At 43.7% G+C, this 15,024-nt stretch overlaps 1 protein-coding gene across 2 annotated transcripts; it reads right to left on the bottom strand.

The window, feature by feature from the left end:
* Positions 1-655: 655 nt before the first annotated feature.
* On the bottom strand, positions 656-13,391 carry SIRPB2 (signal regulatory protein beta 2). 2 transcript variants are annotated; one of them, XM_024742872.1, is made up of 5 exons: positions 13,172-13,391; positions 6,533-6,898; positions 5,115-5,456; positions 4,516-4,581; positions 656-3,447 (listed from the first exon to the last, which is right to left on the bottom strand). In XM_024742872.1, the coding sequence occupies exons 1-5, from the start codon at positions 13,356-13,358 to the stop codon at positions 3,350-3,352; spliced, it is 1,059 nt and encodes a 352-aa protein (XP_024598640.1). In that variant the 5' UTR covers positions 13,359-13,391; the 3' UTR covers positions 656-3,349. The 2 variants fall into 2 exon arrangements, with proteins under 2 accessions (XP_024598640.1, XP_024598641.1); XM_024742873.1 differs by having other exon boundaries at positions 5,283-5,456.
* Positions 13,392-15,024: the final 1,633 nt, after the last annotated feature.

Genomic DNA, 15,024 nt, shown 5'->3' with positions numbered 1-15,024 from the left:
TTCCAGTACTACATGCTCCCCCACCCTTCAAAGCTCCCTCCCTCCCCAAGTTTCATCCCAGTCCCCTCCAATTTCATCCACACCTTTGTTCCCATCCTGGCCTTACCCCGGTCCCACTTTCTAGTTCCACCTTCCATCAAGTGCCTGGCATGTTGTCAGCCTTCAACTACTTTTTATGTCGGAATGTAAGGGGCTGCAATAGTGAAAAGTTAGGTTCCTGCCCTCAGTGAGCTCAAATTCTAGTGGGGACAACTAATAATCATCAAGGAAATAAATACACACGCACTCACACGTACACGTAGCAGTAAGTGCTGAGAAGAAAACTTAAGGTGCAAATGGGAAATGAGAAGGAGGAAGATGTCGCGGTGGAGGGGGTGATCTCGAGAGGCTTCTTGAAGGAAACAATTATGTAGAGACTTGGCTGAATTAGGGAATGTGTGTGGCCGAGGCCCATGTGGGTGCCAGAGTGGAGTCAGTTTAAAGGGTGGTGTTGGGAGATAAGATGGGGGTGTGTGTTGCAGGAAGCAGACTATGCAGGACCCTGTCAGGTGAGGAGATTTTCAGGGGCAGAGAAGGCAACCACCTCCAGTTATTTCAGAGGCCCAGTTCCATGCTATTCGTTTCCCATGGCTGCTGTAACACATTACCACAAATCTGATGGCACGAAACAACAGAAATTTATTCTCTCCTATTTCTGGAGGCCAGAGTATGAAATCAGTATCACTGGGCTGAAATCAAGGTGTTAGGGGGCCATGCTCCCTCCAGAGACACTGGGGAGAATCTGCTCCTTGCTTCTTCCAGGTTCTTGTGGCTGCCAGCATTGTTTAGCTTGTGGCCGCATCACTCCCATCTCTGCCTTTGTGGTCACATTGCTTTCTCCTCCTCTTCTGGGTGGAATCTCCCTCTGTCTCTCTCTCATCAGGACACTTGTGATTGCATTTAGGGCCCACCTGAATAATTCAGGACCACTGTTCAATTTATAGATCTTTAATCACATCTGCAAAGTCCTTTTTGCCATATAAGGTAACATTAACAGGTTCCAAGGATTATGACTTGGATACCTTTTGTGGAAGACATTATTCAATTTATTATATCTACCCTTTCTTCTGATATCTGGTAATTCAATTATTTATTCAATTTTCAGTTCAGTGTAAACCTTGACACTTGTTTCTTTTTCCTTTTTTGTAATGCGATTATCTGATTTAAGTTTTGATTGTTGAGGCATCCATTTCAAAGAGGCATCCCCTTCAATGTGTTTATCTTGAATAAAAACATTGCCAGCCACAGGGCTAGATAAAGAGTCAGGCCATCTTCCCCCATAGAGCTTCCTTTGTTTTAGAGATCTTGTTTGTTTTCAGTAACTGATCATTTGAGCTACCAGTTGTTGTTTTTTTTTTCTTCTTCCTGGACTTTAAATTCCCACCCTTAAGTTTTAAATTTACCAATAAAGAGTGAGCCCACAAAATCATCAACCCCAATAAAACAGAACCCCAGGTGCTGTCTCTCTCTCTCTTTCTCTCTCTTTCTCTGTGACCTCACTGTGTGGCCCCAGGAATGCTGTGTAAATTCCAGGTCTTGTAAAGTAATAAGCCTCTGTTTCTTCAAAGTTTCCTGATGGGTATCACTGAAGGGCATCTTGCACTCATAATACCAACCACAAGGGCCAGTCCAACTATAACACTGGTTATCGATATGCTGAAACTGGCACAAAACACTCAGACTAAATTAATGGCCCGTTAGACTTAGTATTATTCCAGCTGCTTTTCTGTTTGTTATGATGAAAAACATCCAGACTAATCCACTTCCCGACCTAATAGGTGCTAATAAATGTCTGTGTGGAAAGAGGAAAGGGAGTTTGCATGCACTGAGTGTACACAGAGCACATAGCACATAGTAAGCCCTCAGTGGATGTTGAATTGAATTGCTTCTTATACAGTGCAGAGGGTCCATGTGATTGTCCTCGACGTTCCAAGAGGTGCAGTTTGTTACTAATGGTGGTCAGGGAGGGAGTGGGGGCTTCAGGATTAGAAATCGGGCGTGTCTGACTCCAAGGAATGCATGCTTTCCCCTACACTAGGGTTTCTCAACTTTGGTACTACGGATATATTGGGTCAGATAACTCTCCGTTGTGGGGTATGCCCTGTGCATTATAGGATAATTAGCAGCATCTCTGACCTCTACCCACTAGATGACAATAGTACCCCCCAAGTTGTGACAATCAAAAATGTCTCTAGACATTGCCACATAACCCCTGGGGGGCAAAGTATTCTCTTCTTGAGAACTACTGCCCTCCATTATGCTGCCCTAGTGGAGGTGGAGGTATAAAGAGATGCCATTTCATCTGGGAATTGAATCCAGGTGTCCCACGGAACAAGTAAGAAACTGTCTCTATGCCACAGAGGTGGAGATCACTGGTTATCTACTGATGTTTACTCTCTGATTCTCTAGTGACAGATTTTAGCTGGGCGCACCTTGCTAGAATAAAGACTACATTTCCTAGCCTTCCTTGCAGCTAGGTGTGATCATGTGACCACATTCCAGCCAATTAGAGGTGATGTGGACAAATTCCCAGCTGTGACCTTGAAGGGAAGTGTCATTCTCCCCCTCACTACTTCTTTCCCTCGTCTTTCTGCCTGGGATATGGACCTGGTAACAACAAGATCAAGGAATCCTGGGTCTCAATACCAGGGAGTCCCGAATTGCCTGGCCAGCTTATACTAGAATATTACTAAAGAAAGCAACTTTCTTCTGATTTGAGCCACTGTTATTTAAGAGTTTTGTTAAAGTTGCCAAACCTGCATTCTAACTGTTACAGCCACCCAAGTCAGCCACAGTGGAGAAGGAAAGAAGGCAGGAAAGGAGGAAGGAAGCATGTAGATGGAGGGGCACAGGTGGTCTGGTTGGGCTCAGAGACACTCAGGGAAACCTTCTGGGAAAGACTCTGAGTTGCATCTTGAAGGAAGAGAAAATGTGGAGTGGGGAGCAAGGGGGCAAGCCCTCCAGAAGGGGCTGCAGCAGAAGCAAGGGCCTCAGGGAGAGACCCGGGCAAGGTCTTGAAGGACAAGGAGGGCTTAAACAGGCTGAGAAGAGAGAGGAAGGCAAATCAGAGGGGAGCCCAGTGCCAAATGGGGAATTTCGCCAGGTGAAAGGAAATCGGGTGTAGGGAATCTGGAGTTCGTCATAAGGCCTGAGGGCAACTGGAGGCTGGAATTGGAGGCAGAGGAATGATTGGGGAGTCCCTGGCCCTCTCTTAGAGGACCCACTCTAGGGCTGAACAGTCATCCATACCCCATGCCCCATGCCAAGATGAGCACAGCTCTGCTGGGCCTGAATTTTTGACATCTTCTTGTCAAGGGTTCCTCCGGTGGGCAGCCAGGGCCAGCAGGAGTGCAGCCAAGGTCACTGCTTTCAGCCCCAGGACCGCAAGAGTGAGCACAGACAGGAGGCCTGGGGGACACAGAGGAAAGCTCAGGAAGGACCCCAGCTGAGCCCCCAACAGCCCACACCTCAGTGCCTCTATGGTGGAGTTGGGTCAAGCTTCTGTATAACCTCTGGGGCCTCATCCTTTTTACCCTGGAAGAGATCAAAGACCTCCCATCCCCCTGTCCCAGGCTCGAAGAGCCTTTGCCCAATATCCTACCTGTACCTTTAATCATCTTGACAGCATCTCTGACCTCTGATAACAATAGAAAATTTCTTTCGTTATATACTGCTCAGCTCCTCTGTCCCAGGCCCTGAGCTAAGCACTTCCTAATTGCCTTATATAATCCTCAAACTAATCTTGCAAGGTAGGATAGCAATCCAGCTTGTATAGGTAAGGAGACAGATCCAAAGTGGGGAAGTGATTTGCTCAGGTCTACATGTGTCAAAGTAGTGATGGGGCCAAGTGGTTTGGCTCCCAAGAATGGCAGGAACAGGGCTGAGCATCAGGGAAGCTAACCTGGTCACCTCTATTCCAAGTTCGCCCGTTATCAAGTGCCCTTGAGTGTACCTTGAGGTGATGTGACAGGCACAGTTCTGGGCACTTGACTCATGTGGCCCCATTGGATCTGTACATAACCCCATGAGGTAGGTTCTCTGTTTCTTATATCCCTTCTTCCCCCTAGATCACAGAGCAGGGCACCAGAGATTCAAGGAGTAAGGCAACTTGTCCATAATCTCACAGCTAGAAAGTGACTCAATCCAGGAAGCCTGGCTACAAAGCCATGATCTTCAGCACTGTTATGCACAGCTTCATAGTGTAGCCTTGCTCTGAATCACGGGGAGCTCACCACCTCGTAAGCAAGACTGCCCACTGAACAGTTAGTACTGACTGTTAGAAAGTCCTTTCTTTGACTGAGCTTTAATGTGGTTCTCTGGGTTCTGGTTCTGCAGCTGAGATGGAGTCCTGGGAACTGTCCTAGTGGCAGAAGGGCCCTAGAAGTCTGGGACTGCACCTTTCCCATGGCCAAGCCATCTCTGGCCCCACTTACCTATGGGAGCCTGGTTAACACCACTGGAGATAGGTACACTCACCTGATGGAAATACCTTGGCTGCACGTTCATTGGTGAATTCTGACTCTTGGAGAGAAGTGTGTTTTGCTGCAAGGAAGAGAAGTGGTCTCACATTCCTCTTTCTTTCTACCACTCCACTTCTTGAGTCCCTGTGTTAGGACTGGGGTCCCTGAGATGAGTCTGCCAGTTTCTGCCTGGGATGGGGGCTAGAAGTCAAGCCCTGTAGTTAGAACTGCATGAGCCTCTCTGGGGTAGGGACAATGCTTGCTTCACTGCAGTGTCTGCAGCACCTAGTACAGTGTAGAGTAGTCAACAGGCATGCAACAGATGTTTGTTGAATCATTAACAGTCTATAAAATGTTCTGTGGAGCTCAGAATGGGGGTAAATTAACTCTGCCTGGGAGAAGGAGAAGGTTTCACAGAGGAGGGGCTATTTGTGCTGGGCCTTGAAGGATGAGTAGAAGTTCTCCGTAGAAAAGGAGAAAGCATTCCAGGCAGAGGGAATAGCTTATGTAAAGGCCTTGAGGCTAAGAAGAGCTAGCTTGTTTGGGACATGATGAAATTTTCCTTGTGGACCACCTCCCCCTCTCCCCCAACATCTCCTAAACCACCTGTCTCACCTTTGACTCTCAGCCTGGTGCCCTGTCCAGATAGGTATTGCCTGTTGGGTTTCCTCTGAAACTTTACACAGTAATAAGTGCCTGAATGCTCAGTGGAGATGCCACGCAGAAGAATGCTGAAATCATTGTTGGAAGCCCGGACCGCTGTCACATTGGGGTAGGAGATACCTCTAAAGTTGTAAATGGCCTCCCGGCTCAGACCAGCTCCCCGAAACCACCTGATGGGTCCGGGGGGACCATCTCCAAGCACCGTGCAGTTCAGTAAGACAGTGTCTCCAGTGGTCGCCAACACCAACTCTTGGGGTTGGATGATCCAGAGGTCTGGCTCTGGGTCCCCAGCTCCTGCAGCCAAAGAGAGGACTTTGTTGTTCCCTCTCTCCCTCCGTAGTCCAATCATTTCCTCCCTCATATCTACCCTCCCTTTGCTTCCCCTGTTTTCTTCACTCAGTCACTCCCTCCCGCATTCCCTTGTTATTCACTAATTGATTCACTCAGTAAAGGAATTCTCAGTACCTACTATGTGCTGATGCTAGGATTGGGGAAAAGGAAGCTTGCTAAGACCTACAAATGTCCTGCCCTGAAGAAGTTCTCTGTCTGGGGGTGGAGATGGTCCAGAAAATCCCCCTGAGGTTGGAAACCCAGAGGACTGCAGGACTAAGAGAAGCTTGGAAGGAGTCAGAGAAGACTTCCTGAAATGCTTGCATTAAGTTAAAATGAACCCCCCTCCCCACTCCACCACACATACATGGATACCCTCCATGTCAACGGTTTACAGGGTTTTCACAAACATCAATTCTTCTATTTCATCACCTGAATATCCCTTGAAGTAGGAATTTTGTTGCCTATTTTGCAAGTTCAGCACTTGAAGGAGATAGAGCTGAAGTGACTAATTTAAGGACACATTTATACTGAATGACAGACCCAGGATTTGGGTGTCCAGGTCACCAATGGTGGACTTATAGATAGTATGACTGGTTACTTGGGGATTAAATGATCAGCCCCAGTTCTTGACTCTCCTCTGATAGTGTGGCACATCCATACTCTTGCTGTGGATTCATGGTGGCCAGGTACACTTCCTTGTCTCTTAACTTTGACCTTAGCCATGTGACCTGCTTTAGCCAATGGGCTGTTAGCAGATATTATATGAGTAGAAGCTTGAAATGTGCTTAGGGTGTTGGGACTTGCCTGCTTGTGCTTCTGCCATCTCCATGAGAAATATGTACTCTGGCCAGTCTGGACCCTGGAATGAGACATGTAGAACAGAACCACCCCAGCTGCCTGTAAATGTGTGAGTGAGACATACTAATTGTTATATGCCATGGAGATTTTGTGTGTGCAGCATGACTGAGGATAAAGGTGACTGATGCAGGGAGATAGATCAGAGCAGAATGCTATGACCTGCAGGGCCTGATACTCACTCTTCACAAGCACGGAGGTGCCCTCATCCAGCTTCTTTCCTGAGGGCTCATTCAAGCCATCAAGTCTCACACAGTGGTAGGTTCCAGCATGTTTCGTGGTGACATTGTGGATATAGATGGAATAGTCGCAATTAAGTGGTTCCAGTGTCTTCTGGATCATGGGCATTACCCCGGGGAAGAAGCCATGTTTGAAGTTATAAATTTCCTGCTGGTCCTGGTTGCTCACCTTGACCCATTGTATCATGTCATCAGTGCAGGAGCCGACTACTGTACACCTCAGCAGGAGTGTCTCACCTTCTGCCACCAGCATGGGGCCCTCAGGCTGCAGGACCTTCCATTTACCCCCCTTGCTCTGCTCAGAAGCTCCTGCAACAGAGGAAGAAAGGCCTTGTGCTGGGCTGGAGGGACTTGGAGCCCTAAGAGGCAAACTTAACATAAACCAGCCATCAGCTGGTCAAGAACAATTGCTTAGAACACTTGAGGGGTGTTGTTGGAGAGGGAAGTAAAAGAGGAAATGAGGCAGATGGCTGGAGAGAGAGAGAGAGCAGGGCTATTAAATGGATTACTTATGAGTAATAGATGGCACTTGAGTGCTCACCATGTGCCAGGCAATGCATGTATTATCTCATTTATTCCCCCAACACCCCTTAGAGGTTGGCAGCATCATCCCCATCTTATAATAGAAGACATTGAGAACCCAGAAAGAGTTAGGTAGCTTTCCCAGAATCACTGCTAATTGGGCTGAATTTTGCCTCCCCCACAAATTCATATACTGAAGTCCTAACTCCCAGTACCTCTGAATGAGATTCCATTTGGAGATACGGTCTTTAAATAGGTGATTAAGTTAAAATTAAGTCACATAGGTGGGTCCTAACCCAAATATAACTGGTGACCTTATAAGAAGAAGATAGGTTGAACTATTGAGTTTGGCTTGAGACTGGGCACAGAGAAGGAAGGCCAAGCCCTCCCAATGGAAGTTCTTCTACACCTGGGTTATGAACAGCAACTCAGGTACTCCCTCCAAGAGCTCTGTGAGGTTCTCCATTTCTGAGAGAAAACCAATGCTCAAGGAGGTGCAGAAACCTGAGGGGAACCATGCATTCAGTAGGTGTCATGGCCAGGATTTGGACTCAGATCAACTGCCTCAAGATTCTGCTCACTACAGGTCATCAGCTTTGTGCCTCGAGTTTCCCTTCATCTGTGCTTCCGTCAGGCCTTGGGAATAACTTGGTCTCATTCCAAGACTTAAGTTTGTATCGCGGTGTTTCTCAGTTGGGAGTGAGGTAGGGGAGTTGAATGAAGCAAACATTCCCTTCTAACAGGATCTAGGGAAGGGTTGTGGAATTCTAAATTAATTTCCCCTCATCTTCCGCTAGGCATGTGCCATTAGCCGCTAAGAACTGCCTCACAGCTGTGACCAAGTGACACCCTACATTCAATCCTAGGAATTTCGTTTGTCCTTAGTTCCAGGAAGTTCAGCAAACACCCACCCCCAAACACCATTATTTGAGTCAGTCAGACCTTGTTCTCTCTAATTCTTTCTAGTCGTTCTTCCCCTGGCCTCAGGTAGTTTCCTCACATGGATGTGCTAAACTGTGCCCATCAGTCAGCACAGGGCTGAGAATAATGCCTGCTCCCACCTGTAAAACTGGAAAACCTCATGATCGACAGGGCAATGGGTAGACTACACAGAAGGGAGTACTCTACCTAGAGAGAGGTGCTCTGGTCCCACCTAGCAAATCTAGAAAGCAAGGTCCCAAAATAATAAAATATAGTAACATTCTATTGTGAGGCTTATAATGCATGTGTAGGTAAAGTTAAGGCAATAATAGAATAAAGGCTGGTGTGGGGAGAATGTTAGTATACCATCATAAGGTTCTTATGCTATATGTGAAATGGTATGATATCACTTAAGGTAGATGTTGATAAATTACAGAGGTATATTATAAACCCTAAAACAACCACTAAACTTCACAATAAAGTTATAGCTAATAAGCCAATAAAGTAGAGAAAATAACATTATAAAAATATTAAATTACCAAATGAAAACAGAAAAAGAGGAAAAAGGGAACAAAGAACAAGTAGAACAAATAGGAAAGTAATAGATTTAGACCTAATCATATCAAAGATTACTTTAAATGTAAATGGTCTAAATATTCCCTGTAAAAGTTAGAGATTGTCAGATTGGACAAAAAAGTAATATCCAACTACATGTTGCCTACAAGAACTCCACTGTAAATATAAAGATGCAAATATGTTAAAAGAAGAATGATGGAAAAAGATATATCATAGTAACACTAATCAAAAGCTGGAGTGACTATATTAATATCAGATAAAGTAGATTTTGGAGCAAAAAATATCTCCAGGAATAAAGAATGCCATTTGACAATGATAAAGGGGTAAAATAATCAAGAAGACATAAAACCCCCAAGCATTTATGCACCTAATAACAGAACTTGAAAGTATATGAAGCAAAACCCAACAGAACCGCAAGGAGAAACAGACAAATCCACAGTTACAGTCTGAGATTTCAATATCCTTATTTCAATAGTTGATAGAACAAATAGGCAGAAAATCAGAAAGAATACAGAAGATTTAAAAATACTATCAACAACTTAGTCTAATTGATATTTACAGAAAATTATACCCCCAAATAGCAGGATATACAGTTACTTTCAATTGTACAAGGAACATTTATAAAGATAGAGCATGTTCTGAGTCATAAAAAAGTCTCAATAAATTTAAAAGAATTCAAGTCATGAAAAGCATGAACTTTGACCACAATGCAATTAAATTAGTAGAATCAGTAACAGACAGATGCCACGAAAACTTCAGATGTTTGAAAACTAATACACGAGTCAAAGACAAAATAAAAGGGTAATTAGGAAGTATTTTGATCTGAATGAAAACGAAAACACAGCATTAAAGTTTGTGGCATGTTGCTTAAGCTGGTGGATATTTTAGCATTAAATGCTTATTTAGGAAAGAAGAAAAGACTTAAATGCCCGTAGTTTCATCTTAAAATAGAAATGCCCGTAGTTTCATCTTAAAATAGAAAAAAGGAGCAAATTAAATCAAAAGTAAATAAAAGAAAGGAAACTACAAGGATCTGAGTGAAAATCAATAAAGTAGAAAACCAAAAACAATAGAGAAAATCAACAAGAATAAAATCTTTGAGAAGATCATTGAAACTAATACATCTCTAGCCCTTCTGAATAAGGAGAGAAGGAGAGCGAGAGAAAGAGAAAGACAAAGAGAGAGAGAGAGTGTGAGAGCCATAGATAGGTATCAGGAATGAGAGAGGTGACACCAGTACAGTTTTTACAGATATTAAAAGGATAATTATGCATTGTTATTAACAAGTTTCATGGCTATATATACTTAACAACACAAACAAATTTCTTGAAAATCACAAACTACCAAAGCTACCTCAAGAAGAGATAAACAGATGTTTCTATCTATTTAAAACATTTAATTTGTTTTAAAAACCTTCCCACAAAGAAAACTCCGAGTCCAGATAGCTTCACTGGTGAATTCTACCATATATTTAGATACAACACCAAAATCTTGATCGATAAAAGAACACGTTGATAAATAAAAATTAAGAACTCTTAAAAGGAGTTCAAAAGACACTTGTGAAAGAAGAAAAGACAAGCCACAGAGTAGGAACAAACCTTTGCAAAGCATACATCTGATAAAAGGTTTGTAACCAGAATATACAAAGAATTCTCAAAACTCAATAATAAGAAACACAATTTAAAAATGGGAGTTGAACAGAACCTCATCAAAAAAAGTGCACATGAAAGATATTCAACATCATTACACATCAGGGAAATGCAAATTAAAACTACAATCAGATATCACTACACACCTTTTAGAATGACTAAAATTGAAAAGGCTGACTATACCAAGTGTTGGCAAGGATGTGGGGGAAATGTTATCCTCTTACATTGATGATGAAAATGTAAAGTGGTAAAACCACTTTGGAAAACACTTTGGCAGTGTCTTAAAAAGTTAAACAATCAGCTACCATATGATCCAGTCATTTTATTCTTAAGTATTTTCCCAAGAGAAATGAAAGCATATGTCCACACAAAGACTTTTATATGAATGCTCAAAGATGCTTTATTTGTAATAGCCCCTAACTGCGAACAACCCAAATGTCGGTCAATAGGTTAGTGGAAAAACAAACTGGTTTATCCATAAGGTAGCTAGAAATGAAAAGAAATGACTATTGATATGTGCAACAATATGAATGAATCTCAGAATAATTACAATGAGTAAAAGAAGCCAGGCAAACAGGAGTATATACTGTATGATGTTTGTTGTATAAAGTTCTAGAAATTGCAGACTACTCTATAGTGATGGAAAGCAGATAAGCTGTTGCCTGGGGAGGAGGAGGAGTGGAAAGGGTGAATCACAAAGAAACTTTTATGGGTGTTTGAGGTATTCCTCATCTTGATTATCTTGGTGATAAGTTCACAAGTGTGAAATGTCCAATGCCCACAAAACTTGTCAAATTGTACACCTTAAATATGTACAGTTTATTGTATGTCAATTATACCTCAATAAAGCTGTTAAAAAATTTATAAAGATGAAGCTTCTGTGTGTGATGAGAAAGGGAGAACTAATGGAGAAGAGGCAGTGGGAGGAGATGAGGGCTCGGAAAGTCTCATGATTTTTATCCCAGTTGGGGTGAGTCTGGGAAAGTGAAATAGCAGGGAGGAAACTGGAGCCTGGAATAAGGCCCTGTGCCCCACACCCCTCTCTCTCTCCCTTTCTTGATTCTCCTTCTATGTTGTCACATGGACTTTGGGAATTGTCCTGGGTGCTTTGTCTCTACCTTAGCTTTGGAGCTGGACCATTCCCTTTCCCACAGCTCTGGGATTTCTTTCCACCCATTTTCCATCTGCATGCTCTTGTTTTTCATGATTCCTGTTGAGGGGTTCCCTTTTGGAAGCATGATAGAAATCAATATTTTACAAAAATATTTTGAATATATTTTATTCCGGTTAGTTTAGATATATGATTTCCTAACCTAGTGCCTAACATGTAATGGACACTCAAAAGTCTTTGTGAAACGAGTTAATAAGAATTACGATTCACATTTTCCTCGAGAAAACCAGCTGGAGGAAGAGAAGTGGTGCCCCAAGTCACAGCCAGTGAACGAGGGAGCATCCAGGTCTGACTCCACACCAGGGTCCCACTGGGGCCTCTGTTGGGGGTGACAATTCTGGAGGACCCTAGGTGTGATGAACAGAATCTAGACCTCAGTAGGGCTTGGGGCAGAGACCCACATGGGCAGGTGGTGGAATGAGCCTACTGATAGCCATGCATCTTGTCTGGTGGATCAGAGGGTTCTGGGCTCAGAGGGTGAGTTGTACCCAGAAGGCCCAAAACTCAGGAGCTAAATCAGCCTGATCCTGACTTAGAGGAGACATGGGTATGATAATAATAGCCAACAGTTACTAAATCTTTACATCGTGCCAGGTATTTATATGCATTATCTCATTGAATCCTCCAAACAAAGAGGTGGGTCCTAGGATTAGTCGCATTTTGGCTCATGGATGTTTGATTTGTATCGTTGCACAGGGCCCAAAGCTTAGACAGGCCTCATGCTTGCCTTAATGCTCTACTGCTGCTGTCTTAAAATTCTTAATACTTTTTTTTAATGTCTTTATTGTAGTATAATTGCTTTACAATGGTGTGTTAGTTTCTGCTTTATAACAAAGTGAATCAGTTATACATATACATATGTTCCCATATCTCTTCCCTCTTGCATCTCCCTCCCTCTCACCCTCCCTATCCCACCCCTCTAGGTGGTCACAAAGCACCTAGCTTATCTCCCCGTGCTATGCGGCTGCTTCCCACTAGCTATCTATTTTACGTTTGGTAGTGTATATATGTCCATGCCTCTCTCTCACTTTGTCACAGCTTACCCTTCCCCCTCCCCATGTCCTCAAGTCCATTCTCTAGTAGGTCTGTGTCTTTATTCCCGTCTTACCCCTAGGTTCTTCATGCCCTTTTATTTATTTTAATTTTTTATTTAATTATTTTTTTCCTTAGATTCCATATATGTGTGTTAGCATACAGTATTTGTTTTTCTCTTTCTGACTTACTTCACTCTGTATGACAGACTCTAGGTCCATCCACCTCACTACAAATATCTCAATTTCGTTTCTTTTTATGGCTGAGTCATATACCTTGAGAAAACCATAATTCAAAGAGTCATGTACCAAAATGTTCATTGAAGCTCTTAATACTTTTTGAACAAAGGACCTGTACTTTTATTTTTCACAAGGCTGGGCAAATTATGTAGCTGGTCCTGGGCTGAGCCTCACCATTTTAATATTTAATAGAGTAGCCCTAGAGAAAGGCCCCAAAGAGCAGTTCTTTGTAGATAGGCATACAAGTGTCTGAGCCAGAACCCGGCGGTATGAGCCCAGAGCCTGGGAGCTTAACATCCCTGTGCTGCCCAAGAAGTTCTGCTTCTCTCAACACTTGGTCTGCACTCTGCTGGGATCCGGAAAGTTCTCAGCTCTCCCCTCCCCCTCCCCCTTGGTGGGGTCAAGCCCCTCCTGGCACCTCTCTGTGGGATCAGCCAGGGGTGGATCCTGTTCTGTCCCAGATCCTACTCACCCCAGAGGACAAGGAGCAGTGCCAGCAGCCAGGAGCGGGGAGATGAATGAGCCAGGCGGGTAGGGGTGGGCATCACTGGGGGCAAAGTGTGCCTCCCGTGTTCTCCTAGACTGGCCACCATTCCGTTCTCTGATCGGTGTTGGAGTCTGAAGTGAGATCTGTGGGCAAGGCTTTTTCTGCTTCTCATGGCCAAGGCTACTTAGGGAAATATTTTCACTACAGCAAGACAAGGCTGCTGGTGTAAGAGGAAGAAGCTGGGTGGAGAGGTTTCCGGCTTTCGTGTCTGAGCAGTAGTTCCTGTAATCACTCTGTCAAAGACTTAATGACCTTTTCCAGACCCTGTCCTTGGCATCCTGGAAGGGAGATGAGCTTGGCTGTCATACTGTGCCCTCAGGTCAGCATGACTTTGGATCAAGAATCAGGTCTGCCTCTTCCTGGCTGTGTGACATTTCAAAGTCACTTGTCATCTTTGAGCCTTTGTTGCCTCATTTGCAAAATGGGGACAGTAACAATCCCTTCCTAAGAAAGGTGTTGCAGGAATGATATATGTGTGTGAGGGCTTAGCATAATGTAAAGGCTAAACATATTAGCCATCATTATTCATAATATGTAGGAAATAGAGGAGGTGATATTTGCTTAAGAAGGATTTATTATCAAGCTTCCCAGAGGCCTCCTTTTAACATTGCAGGGTGACACACACTCTCTTCCTAATTGTGTAATCATGGGCAACTTTATAAACCTCCATTTCCTGGGGTCCAAATGTAACACACTCGGATTGTGCAAAAATCTGTGTTTTGTGGTACCTTAATTTTCTGTAATTGATCTAAACTTCCTTGGGACCCCCCCGCCGCCCCCATCATGCTACCTATCAGGAAGGAAAAGATTAAGTGTGCTAATTAATCCCAGGCTCTTCCAGGTCTGACAGCCTCTCTAGCTGCACTGTTTGGATTCAAATCTTGGCTTTACACAGATCTGGCTGTGTGACCCTAGGACAATCATTGATCCATAAAATTAAAATAAAAATATGCTTGCAAGTATGGGGTGGAGCAAGCACTGTATATGCTGCCATCATTCTCTCTTAGGTTAACTCAGTCTTTTCTAGAAAATAAAAGAAGCTCAAGCTTTCAGTGCTTCCCTTCTTTTTTCCTAATGCAAATGGTCCTGGGTGCAGAGGAAGCTGAAGTTTCTTTCTGGGGTGGAATAGCGGGCCTTGGGTTTGAACACTGTCTTGGGGTCTGGGTCTGTCTTGGAGGTTGGTCTAGTTTCATCCCTGAGCACTTTTCACTGGGTCTGTCAAGGTGTGGCTGGTCCTGTATGGCCTTTGGGACCTTTCATTGGCACCACTGCTAAATTGCATTGCTTCCTCTACTTGTTCTCCTTTTGAGGAGGCCCATCTATTGGAACCTCTTTGAACAGATCACAGGCCTAGAAAATTCTGCCAGACTCTCAGGACCTCCATGTCATCCTCACAGGGGAACTTTTGAATCAGCCACTTATCTGTGTGAATTCCATTCTCAGCTATTTCTTTCATTCTCAAGTTTTTTTTAAATTAGTTTAATTTATTTTAATAGGTAAGGTATTGTATTGGTTAGCCACTGCTGAGTAACAAATCATACCAAAAATGTTGTGACTTAAAACAATAACCATTTATTTAACTTGTGATTCTGTGGGTTGCTAATTTCATCTGGGCTCAGCTCCATTGTTCTTCATATCTCTGCTGATTTTTGACTGGTATTGCCATGCATTCAAGATCTGCATCAGGTTGGCTAAATTGCTTTGCTACTGGGGTTGGCTGACTGTTGCCTGGGCCACCTCAGTTTTCCTCCATATGGTCGCTCATTCTCCAGGAGGCT

This window comes from Neophocaena asiaeorientalis, unplaced genomic scaffold (genome assembly GCF_003031525.2).
Source record: "Neophocaena asiaeorientalis asiaeorientalis breed wild unplaced genomic scaffold, Neophocaena_asiaeorientalis_V1.1 scaffold82, whole genome shotgun sequence".
Taxonomy (NCBI): Eukaryota; Metazoa; Chordata; class Mammalia; order Artiodactyla; family Phocoenidae; genus Neophocaena; species Neophocaena asiaeorientalis.
The sequence above is the reverse complement of the archived record's forward strand: the minus strand, read 5'-3'. Positions and strand labels throughout refer to the sequence as shown.